Genomic DNA, 12,277 nt, shown 5'->3' on the forward strand with positions numbered 1-12,277 from the left:
CTGAAAAGTAAGGATTCTTTAAAAAAGAAGCAAACAAAAAAGTCACAAACCAGAATAAGGAGTGACTGTCTCTATAGTGAGTACGTACAAGGTTTTTCAAATTTAAGTGGTACAAACTGCTCTACATACTTAAAATAACATTTTTTAAGCAGTTAAATGATTTCCACTTAACGTATGTTACTGTAAAAAATGGAAGAACTATGGAACTAGAGTTCATGGACCAATACTATGGTTAAAACAACTAGTTTGCAACTGTGATTCTTTTTAATGCAATAAACTCTAAAATGTTAAATTTTAAACACATCAGAGCAGCTAAGAAATGCCCTACTTCAAGATATAAGCACAAGTACAGTAGTCTGAAGCAAAGGTGCTGTTAATGTCACTACACATTTGGTCAAAGGTACTGTTAATGTCACTACACATTTCCAAATTTCTTTTCCTCCATTCACAGACAGCTGCAGACAAATGTGGTAAAAGGCAAATATTTCTTTAAGCAGAATTTTTCATGTACCATTGCAGCTCTACAGCAAGTGGACACCCCACTAATCAAGGACAAGTTTATTCCAAAAAAAAAAAATAATTTTAAAGCTGGTACACTTCAAGCAGCCTTCAAAATGAAGCATTAGAGAACTTCATTAAAGGCCTAAAAACACATAATCTACAACTGCATATATTTGTTTTTACCTGAAACAATTACAGATGATCCTGGGTCAATAATTCCACTGTTCGGCCTCACACAGTATCGACGAGGTGCTGTGGTCTTCACTTTGAAGCATACTTTTCTATCTGATGGATTTCGTAGTTTAAGATTTGTAGTTACTACATCTGTAAAGGGACCTGGAAAAAAAAAAAAAAAGTTGTTTTTTTTTTAAATATGCATGTATCTCTGGAAAGCCATTTATACAGTACAAATTACTTTTAAAATATAACTAGAAGGCAACAAACTTCTAAATGATACATCTGTTTAGTACATACACTGTTACAGGCCATAGTTATAATAATATACATTATAGCAATGAACAAGTAAATAGCATGAGGGATTTAAGCTGCTGACACAAATAGTTCATATATTCGTATGCTGATTTGACTGAATCTTTCTTAACATTTTAAATACCCAGAAGGTAATGGTCATATGCTAAATTAAAGTTTGCTGGATTTTTCTCTAGTAATAGAAGCAACACATATTTTGGAACTCTTTCAAATGTTTAAAGAAAAAAAAAACCCAACTATGATCCTGAAACACACTATTCTTGAGACTTCAACTTCCGCTGCACTTCTGAGTTCCTATAGCCTTGATAAAAACAAACACCAGCTTCATTTTTTCAACTCAAAATAGGTAGGAGAGTTGATACTCTGTTTATGCATATACTTACTGATTCACAGAAAACTGTAGTTGCCATTTTTATGTATTCAGTCCAGTGTATTATCTAAACTGTGTTTATGTTAAACCACCAGGATAGGAATTGCCTCTAAGAGTGGGTCAGAAAAGAAGCATAATTTCCATGTTAAGATGCAAAAACCATGTCATCCAACAGAGATCACCTCCATGTGATTCATGCAGAAACAGCAAGTAAGGTACAGTGTTCTGAGCTGTGTTAATCTGCCATATGCTTGCATCATCTAAAAGCAAGACTTGTTAGGCACTAAAGAATGTATTATAGAAAATGTAATTTCATATAAACATGAAATTTAATCAATAACATTTAAGGTGCACAATAATTTTTAATAACCTTCTTTATCATTCTTTTAAAATTACACGTTAAGTAACTAAAAAATAATTTGCATCAGCACTGAAAATATGACAGCTACTCTTTCCATTAAAAAAAAAACCCACAAAGCAAACTTTAGATTAAACTGCATGAAAAATATACATGATACGAACAAGTGGTAACATACAAGAAAACAACTAATTACATGAGACAAAGGGAGTCAGTTCTTTCCTGCACACCTTATTTTACTGAGGTGTCTGGATTACTCTGAAGGAAATGGTACTGATCACCATGAAACATGTACTACACTAGAGGGCTCACTATTCAACGAACATCTTTGCTTCTATTAACTCTTATTCCATATCCTTGATACTTGAAGTACTAAATGGTCTAGACACAAGACACCAAGATACAAATCAGTAAAGGACTAATATGGGAATTACTTAGAACTAGAATACTAAGATGCAGACAAAGATGGACATGAGCTAGGTTTAAGCTCAATGAGACTTCTGAGAAGACAAGAACTGGGATTATTTGTCTGCATCCCCATGCCTGATCTGAGTTCATAAACCAGACAAAATAGTCACCCTCTCATTCCAGAGGAAGATTTACAGAAGTACTTCAAAGCTTCCTGTGCCTTGTCTCTTGATGTCTCTTGCAGAATCCAGTTGCATTTACTTATAGTGTGGTCAAAAAAAAAAGTAACTCTCATCACCCATACCACAAGTTGAATTAAAATCAGGCAGCTGAATACTCTTTTAAATCTATGACTGGTGATACACTCAGAAAAGATCTAACACTTATCCTTCCAAGCTACACAAATATTTTGTAGGCAGTTATTCTGTGAATTTTACTAGTAGCCACCTAGACATATCCTTTGCAGTGCCCAGTAGCATACAGCACCTTGAATCTCAGCTTTCATAGCTGTGGGTTGCTTCTTTTTAACTGCAACTCTAGGCAACCTGAGGAGCTGTGCTCCTCAATCTTCAACCACGATTAATAAGGAAATCCTGCTCAAAAGAAAAAAAAGGCTCAGTTCAGAGGCTCAATTTGAAAGGCACAGTAATCAAGAGGAGACATACTATTCAAAAATAGCTTACTTCATGACAAAGAACCAGTGAATTTATAAACCGATGATAAACTGGTTCTTAAACTTTAAAAAAATAAATTGCTTCTTTTGAGATATGAAAAGTCCCCTCATGCCTGCCTTCTCGAAGTGCATAATAATGAGATAGGACTCTTCAGGCTATTTTGATATTTACTGTCAGTTCTAACACCACAGATAATTACAAAAAACTGCTTTTGTTCCATAGATACATCAATGCAGTGACCTCCTTTGCATTTCCTGGACACCTCTCAAAAAAGAGAGGAACATTTTTTTAGTATCAGATTTTTCTTTTTTCAGTGTGGACTAAAATCTTTTTCAAGGTCTAGATCACCCTTCTGACAGCTTTACCTTTCACCAGCTTTCTAAAAGCTCCGAAGAAAAAAAAAAACAACCCTTGCGACTCACAACCATCAAAGCACATAATAAAAGCAGTAAATGGGTAGAAACAAACTGATGCACAAAAGGAAAAAAATTACTAAAAAGTACTGTTCCTTCAGGACCCAGCTATTTTTTGGTAGTTTAGTGTCATACCAACAGTCAGCACTGATCTAAGCATGGACAGGCAGGAGCAGATAGAAGGGAAGTAATCAGAAAAAATATCTATTACCATTCAGATGAGCCACACAACCTAAATTAGCATGACATATCCTTCTAAAGAGAAAGCATGCAACAGTCAAAGATCCTGGAGTTCCCATTCACAGAGATGTAAATACAGATATGCTTGGGGAATCGAGATATAAAGGTACAAACTCTCACTAACAGCCTGAGTACAAAAGCCTAAATCATGACAACTCCTTGGAAAAAAAAAAAAAGAGAAGGGGAAGGAGAGTGAGAACCAGGAACAAGAAACATTTTAGGCCATACCACACAAACCACTTCTAAAAAGGAAAAGCTAAAGATGGATGCAAACATTCTGCACATGCACCAAGATGTCAAACCATGCATGCCAACTTCATCTCAGAAAACATACAGCTACACCAGGGCAGCACCATACTGCTGTGTATCAAAAATATCATCTCATTGCTTGCATGACAGCCAGGCCAAAGCTGGTTTTTATCTGAGCACTTAAACTCCAGGCAGGCTCGTATCTAACTGCACCCACCACACAAAATACTTCACAAGTATACTTCACAACTGCTGTTTTTTGTCATAAACGTCCACTGTAAACTGCTTAAGCCTATCTTTGATCTTGTATTTGTACAAGTTAGGACAACAGACTTCTGGATCTGCAACTAGGGTTTTCAGAACCTATGGTAATTTAACCAATAAAATCCTCAAGTTACACAGACATAGCTATGATGTCTAATAAGAAGAGATCTTTGTTTTATAAACCTGCAATTTCAATCTAGCCACCTCTGGGAATCAGAACAGTTTTGAAGGGGACAGGGAACCCAGCATCCCACTTAGTGTAAATTCAAGACACCAATTACAGCACCTTCCTAGAATAAAAGCTGTGGGAGCACCAGGTTATTCCAACTGTTTTAAATAGCAGCAACAATCCATGCTGAGATTTTTGTTGTCTTTTTGACTTAGAAGATACTTAGGAAAGAATGACTGACACCTACTCAATCACACTCAGAAATACTAACTGTCTCCAAAACCATTATGTGCTGAATTTCTGTTCCAACAATCTTTCACTGTCACAACAGCATTAATGCTGGGGCTGCCTCTAGCAACTACACATCTCAGACTGGAGCAACTAGTGGGCAAGAAGAAATTACACAGACTCTACCCAGCCAGCTTCCATTGCTGAAACACACTGCCAAGTTTCCCAACTTGCCACAGGCTTGTCAGTCACACTACAGTAAAACCAAAATACTATGTATTACTAGACAAGTTGGACCTGTATAGAGATCTTTCTGATCAAAGGTGCCATTTTCTCTTCAAATTCAGGTCTTTTTCAGTTCCTCAGCCCCAAAAGTCATCCCTCTTAACACCTGGGATGGTCCAACATTTTTTTTTCCTTATGATGTGAACACGCCTTTCTACATGGGAAGGAAGAACATAGACAAACCTTCTCAGCCTGCAGCATTTCTGGGAAAGATGAGAGATCACTGTCAGACCCTCTAGTTGTTGGTATCACAGAGTGAATACAAAAAACTTCTGAGGAGCTGACAGGCTTGGTTACCAAGAAGCTCCACGCACCATTAAAAAGGCTGTAATAATGTATACACAGAGTCTGTCACAAAATATCACCTCTACCTAAAGCTGCTATGAAATTAACAATTTCTTGAATTAATTACAATATTTGATAAATAAAAGGCAGATAACTTGTGGAGTTGCACAAAATGACCATGCGTTATTAAAAAAAATTCAGCAGCACTTTATATGAAACAGCTCAAGTGATCAATGTATTGTCCTCTTCAACTCAAGATATTGAACTGTAGGTGTTGTAAAAGAGAGTACGTGAGCTGACTGCCAGAAAGTACAGTATTTCGTGCACAAAAGTACAGTTTATTTTAAATGTAAACTGGAATAGTAAAATGATATATTCAGCCACATATGAAAACAATGCAAGCACACATTAAAAAGCACACAGACCGGCAAAAGGAATTCAAACTCCTTAAAATGGCTATATTTATAGTGTTAAATTCAAGAACTATTGGAATTATATGATTTAAGTGGGATCCTGTTTTTTGACAACTGTCCTATCAACTCTTAACACTCCAAGAGCACTTGAAACATACAAAACACTTCAAGGCATCTTCACCAAACCAAACAGAGAAGGGGTAGTTTTCTTTTGAACATGACAAAGTCAGGCTGAGCAGGTAAAAAAGAAAAACTCACTGCATTTGACAACTTGAGCCCTAATAAATAAGAAAGGAGTTAAAGAGAGCTTGATAAACCCTGGCAGTAATATTACGAAGCCAGCAAGTCAAGTTTTGAGAACAAGTTAACTGATTTTTATGATAGACCTGACAGGAACAGCGTAGCATCTCCATCAAGTCATTCAGCCACTATTAGAAGTAACAATGGAAAAAAGAATATATTAAATTAACACAGCCCCATGTTATCTACATTCCTATGATGTAATCAAGAATTTTTTAAATCGGGCCAAATTTTAATTGTTTTTCTTTCCCATTGTTTAACATGGCAATCACAGACTGGCTGAGGTTGGAAAGGACCTCTGGAGGTCACCTGGGCCAAACCCCTTGCTCCAGCAGGGCCACCCATAGCCAGTTGTCCAGGACCATGTCTAGATGGCTTTTGAGTATTTCCAAGGATGACAGTACCACAGCCTCCCTTGGCAATCTGTACCAGTGCTCAGTCACCCTCACCATAGTGTGTCCTGCTGTTCAGAGGGAATGTCCTATGTTTCAGCTTGTGCCCATTGCCTCTGATCCTGTCAGCAGGCACCACTGAAAAGAGCCTGACTCTGTCCTGTATTCACCACCTCTTCAGGTATTTGTATACACTGATAAGATCTCCGCGAGCCTCCTTTTCTCCAGGCTGAGCAGTCCTGGCTCTCAGCCTCTCCTCACAGAAGCAATGTTCCCGTCCCTTCACCATCTTTGTGGCCAAACACTGAACTCACTCCACTCTGTTCGATGTGTCTTTGATAACAGAGAGCCCAGAAATGGAGCCAGCACAGCAGCTGTGGCCCCATCAGTGCTAAGCAAAGGGGAAAGATCACCTCCCTCGACCTGTTGGCAACACTCCTCCTAATACAGGCCAGGATACCAGCAAACTTCAAGAGCAGATTGTTGGCTCATGGACAGTCAACTTGGTGTGCACCGAGTACCTCAGGGTCTCTTCTGCAAAGCTGTTTTTACAGACCCCAGCCTGTACTAGTGCTTGGGGGGTTGCTCCTCCTCCACTCATAGGTGCAACCCATCAGGGCACATAGACTTAGGTATTCCCTGACTTGAATGTCTTCCACCAAGGGTATTGAAGAAAAGATGTCTAAAAATGCAAGACCAACACTCTGTAGCAAGTCAAAACTGTCTTGACTATCAGATAAGAAATACAATGTTAAAATATCACAAACTGCTTAGTTGCTCCAAATGGAATTTTATAGTATTTTCTGGAAAAAAAAAAAAAAGCACAGTTGACAGAGCTGACACAAAAGAAAATGAGAGGAATGTTATTTTCATAAATTAATCTTAAGAAATTAATAGTCAACCCTCTGTGAAAATAATCTGAGGGGAATCCATAACATGCATTGCCACTGAACACAATTCCTTCCTCTTGAAATACCAGAACTATGACCATTCAAATACCTTCAATTGGAGGAAAAATTCGAATTCTAACAGATCCTCTACATTAAAATTATTCAAAGTCTAGGAAGCATAACAGCTTAAGTTTCATGGATTAATACTTCAGCATTATAGGTCTGAATGATTAGGAATAACCAGCAAATTAAGGTGCAAGATTAATAACTATGGCTCTCAGGTAAATCTCCATATATTAGAGCAGCAATACAGAATCTTTCACTTCTTACTCTACCCTGGCACTTGAGAAATAGTTATTAGTTTTATCAGCAACCAGCATGTAAATGTCAGAATGCAAAAAAGGCTTTATAAGAAAACACCTCAAAATCCACAGCTCCTGATGGCTGATTCTAGGCTAGTACTGTTTACCATCTGTAACATCTAAGCTCCCCACAATGACATGCTGTCGGCACCCATACTGATGATGTATGTCAAAAATGTTTCCTTACAAAAAATGCTGAGACAAAGCCCATTTTTAAATCCTAAAGGACTTCATCTTCCTCTGTCCAAGGGACAAGCAGAGCCCATATATGGCTCTATCGTTTACTACAGATGTTTGTGCAGATGCTGGCACACATGCTTCACTGGGGGCTGGTGTAACAGAACTGGAAACTGAAACATTTTGCCTGCCATTCCGATAAAGACAGGAATACAGTGGCATTTCAAAGCAAACTCTTTTTTTCCTTAATTTTTTTTTTATGAAAATATCATATTTAACCGAACTTGTACTGCCATGTTGTTAGCAGCCAAAAAACATTAAAAATGCAATAAACTTCGATCTCAAGGGTGGCATACAGCCACAGATCATTACCACGAATTCTGATAAAGGGAACATTATCTACTTTGTATAATAAATAAAATACAGACTGAAAGATCGGCTCACATTTAATATTAAGTATGGACAGTGGTTTCCTTAGCCTCACCAACAAAAAACACTATTAATGTGATGGTATAACATGGACTTATCCAAAGGTATTAATGTTTGCATTTATCTGAACCTTTAAATCTAGCAGCCTGAGTCCAATTCAGGCATATACATCTATAAGATTCTTGATCTTTTCCTATGGAAACGGTGCCATTACTAAAGAACTGTCACATTACTAAAGTCAAAGGCTTGTTTGTTATTTAAGCTCCACATTACTGTGAATTCCTTACTTCCAGTTTAGCTTTATTTAGTTACATTGCTAGTCTTGCCAAATACATTAAGCTCATACTAAAACTGGTAGCTCATAATTCTACTAGGATAAAGTCTAAAGAATCTTATGATAAAGTATTATCCAAAATGCCACCACTGAAATAACAAGAGCAGTAGAAATATTTTAGTACTGCTAAACATGGACATTTAAATTAGCATATTATCCCCAAAGTCCTGAAACAATATGTACAAGCAACCTTTCCATACAGATACAATATTAACAATTTAGTTCAGTAAGTGCTATGTTACAAATCCTTACTGACTCAGCAACTATCCTCTCTACTTTATAAATAAAGTTGATAACTACAAAGGCTCTTAGATTTCAAAGACTACTAATAGATTTGAACAACAGAACTAAATAAACAAATAACTTTGCCTTTCTTCTCCCTTTTCAACTTGCTTTTTATTTTAACCTGCTACAGCTTACAAAAGGTTTCAGAGATGCTGGTTAAAATATTTGAATATTCAGCAGCTTAAAATACATATGAAACTTCAAAAACAAAATTTCCAATGGTATACACCTTTCTGATCTGAACTGCAACATACATGATATTCTTCAAACTCCACAGCAATCAGAATACTTGTAATCATCTCACATAACAGCTGTAGTGACATAATGATATCAGTCCTTCCACAGAAGACTTGATGAAAAGCTGCTACCTGGAACTTCTGCAATGTGCTCCAAAGAATTGTGTATCAGAGACAAAACTCAAACATTAAACCTAACACCAAAGTTCTTAAGACTTTCACAAGTTTCCTTGCAAGCAGTAGCCCAGCACTGTAACAAAGTAACTTTAAAAAAAAAAAAAAAATCCATTTCACATTTCTCCCAGTATGAACAAAAGCCCAGAAAGTTCTTCAAAAAACACCCAAATAGTTTCAGGTGTTTGACTGTTAGATGGTAACCAACCTCAGCATGTAACACAGAGTCTGGTCTAAGTAGGCTTATATATCAGACATTAAAGTTTCCTACAGACAGGCCTAGCTACCAATGAACCACCTGCCAAAGACACTTCAGTCTCAGTGAGACCTTTCATTCTCTGGAAGCACAGACAGCAGGTCTCCATCTCTCAAATCTCCAAAAGCCAAATACAGCATATACTACAGTCACTCAGGAAAACTGACACCTGCTTTACATAAAAGTTGCGTTCAGTCACAGTCTTGTCACTCAGACAGGATCATAAAGTCCATTCCCTCATTACCTTCACATCACAACACTCAAGTTGAGCTAACATAGCCACCACCCTGCCCAGAACCAGTCAGCTGGAGTTCTAACTTGAGCTGTAACATGTAACAGGTCCAAAAGGCCACACAATTAACAGTGGAACAGTTTTTACGTTCATTTGGTCAAGAAGACTTAGTGGCAACATTAAGGTTACTGTTAAGTGTTTAACATGCTAACTTAACATCATACTCCTAAGAAGTGTTATTAACTCTAGTGCACATACGGAGCAGTCATACGATTTTAAAACTTCTACACATCCCTTCTTACAACAAAAAAAATCCAAACAAAACATTAAACAGGTATTTCAGTCAGTTTCTCATTCAAGCTATTCTAATGTCCTGGAATGCACATATGTACATAATTAGGTACCATCACTGTCCTACCATTTTCAAGAACATTGTAAACTCATGACCTAGGAGAAGTTTTCTGAAGCCCACAAGACAAACCATTTTGTAAGATGGTATCTGATGAATTTTAAAATATTTAGGAGACTTCTAGAAGACTGGTCCAGACTGACATGATTCAGATTTGAAATTCAATTAGTTTCTAATGATCTAAATACATTAATAGCCAATTGATGCTGGTTCATTTTTGTACCAATCCTACTCTTTAGCCTACATAGCGCTTTTTTTCCCTTCTAGTGCTTACCTCTTTGGATATATTTATAGATAGCAATCAGATCTCCTCTCAGTCTTCATTTTGCTGAAATAAACAAGACAAGCCATTCTACTTCACTTATATTAATCACTTTTTCTTTGCACCATTCCCATTTGGATTCAGTTTCTCTGATGAGGTGTTGCCAGGACTGCATTCAGATAAAGCTTCATCAATGCCATAAATCTTGATATTAATATTTCCCTCACTACAAAACTACACTTGCCCCATTTCATGACTCATCACCACTCACAATAAACCTCTGACTAAGTCCTAGTCTCCAGCTTTACACTTTCTTCATCACTTTCACCTAAAATAAGAAAATGATAGTTTTATTACTAGAGCACACCAAGTGCACAAATTCTGTTTGCCTTCAATCACATCTCCTAACTTTGCCTTATCAAGGAACTCTACCAGCACACCCCTACTCATACCGAAGTCATTGAAGAGGACACTAAGCCAAGTTTAAACAAGACACTGGCCCATTCTTCAGAAACGTCCTTATTAAGCTTTGACCAGTCTACCAGATGTGCTCCCATTTATTTAATAGCCTGTCCCTTCCCTACCTTACGCTTTTTCCAACAGGCTCTTTTACCCACCATTTAATTATTAGGTTTTTTGATATTTCTGTATCAAACAATCAACACTCAGATCACAGAACAGACTCTCCTGGAATATATGTCAAAACAAATGGAAAGCAAGGAGTAAGAGACTGCCAATGTGGCTTCAACAAGGGCAAATTGACCCTGGCTGATGTAGTGGCTTTCCATGATGGACTGACTGCATCAGTGGACAAGGGAAGAGCTACAGATGCCAGCTACCTGGACTTCTGCAAGGCCTTTGATACAGTCCTACTCAACATTCCTACCCCTAAATTGAAGAGATATGGGTTTGATGGATGGACTGTTAGATGGATAAGGAATTATGGTGGATCGACTGTTAGATGGATAATGAATTGGCTGAGTGGTTATATCCAAAGTTGATGCCTCAATGTGCAAGTGGAAACCAGGAATGACTGGTGTCCCCCAAGGACCTGTACTGGGACCAATACTATTCATTGACATAGTGGGACTGAGTGCAGGCTCAGCAGATTTGCAGATGACATGAAACTGAGTGGTGATAGTGATTAGCTTGAGGAAAGGGACGCCATCCAGAGGAAGCTTGACAGGCTTGAAGAACCAAGCATGCAAACCTGAAGAAGTTGAACACGGCCAAGTGCAAGGTCCTGCACTTGGGTCAGGGCAATCCCCAGTATCAAGTGCAGACTGAGGTACAAATGGATTAAGCGCAACACTGCAGAGGACTTGGGGATACTGAAAAACTGAACATGAGCTGGCAAGATGTACTTGCAACCCAGAGAGCCATTCTTATCCCAAGTGGCATAAATAGAAGTGTGGTCAGCAGGTCAAGGGAGCCGACTGCTCCCCCTTACTCCATTCACCTCAAGGAACCCAAGCAGAGTACTGCCTTCAGCTCCCAGTAACTCAATTCATGCAAGGGAAAAATTATTGCACACAATACAGTACAATACAGACATGGAACTGTTGTCCAAAGAATGGCCACAAAAATTGCCAGAGGGTTGAAGCACCTCTGCTGTGAAGAGAGGCTATGAGAGTTGAGGTTGTTCAGGCTGGAGAAGAGAAGGCTCCAGGGAGACCTTATTGGGGCCTTTCAACATATAAAGACTCTTAATTAGGACCTGTAGTGACAGGAAAAGGGACAAGAGAGTTAAAACTGAAAGAGAGTGGATTTACATTGCACATAAGTAGTAATTTATTTTATAAGGAGGGTGATGCAACAGTGGGACAAGCTGCCCACAGAAGTTGTGGCTGTCCCATACCTGGAAGTGTTCCAAGGTCAGGCTGGGTGGGGCTTTGAGCAACCTGGTCCTGTGAAAAGTATCCTTGCCCACAGAAGGAGAAATGGACTGGGTGATTTTTAAAGGTCCTTTCCAATCAGATACATTCTATGTATTAATGTAATGACATCCAGTAAATATAGTGGTAAGATAAGATTGTGTTGGAGGGATACACACAAAAAGAACAAAAAGACAGAGGGAAGGACTCACGTCAGACTGGCACATTCTACCTGGGACACTCATGCTGCATTTTATTACATGTTCCCTTTCCTTCCATGTTTTTAATCATTCTTTCCTCTATGGTTTTAGAAACTATT

The 12,277-nt window shown here is 38.1% G+C and overlaps 1 protein-coding gene across 1 annotated transcript in view; it reads right to left on the reverse strand.

Annotated features, from left to right (window-relative positions):
• Window positions 1-12,277, reverse strand: part of VAPA (VAMP associated protein A) — a 31,223-nt gene that overhangs the window by 12,171 nt on the left and 6,775 nt on the right. The window contains exon 2 of the mRNA XM_071737148.1: window positions 685-837. Coding sequence (XP_071593249.1) covers window positions 685-837 — 153 coding nt within the window. The remainder of the gene's footprint in view (window positions 1-684; window positions 838-12,277) is intronic.

The sequence above is a fragment of the Heliangelus exortis genome, chromosome 2 (assembly GCF_036169615.1).
Source record: "Heliangelus exortis chromosome 2, bHelExo1.hap1, whole genome shotgun sequence".
NCBI lineage: Eukaryota > Metazoa > Chordata > Aves > Apodiformes > Trochilidae > Heliangelus > Heliangelus exortis.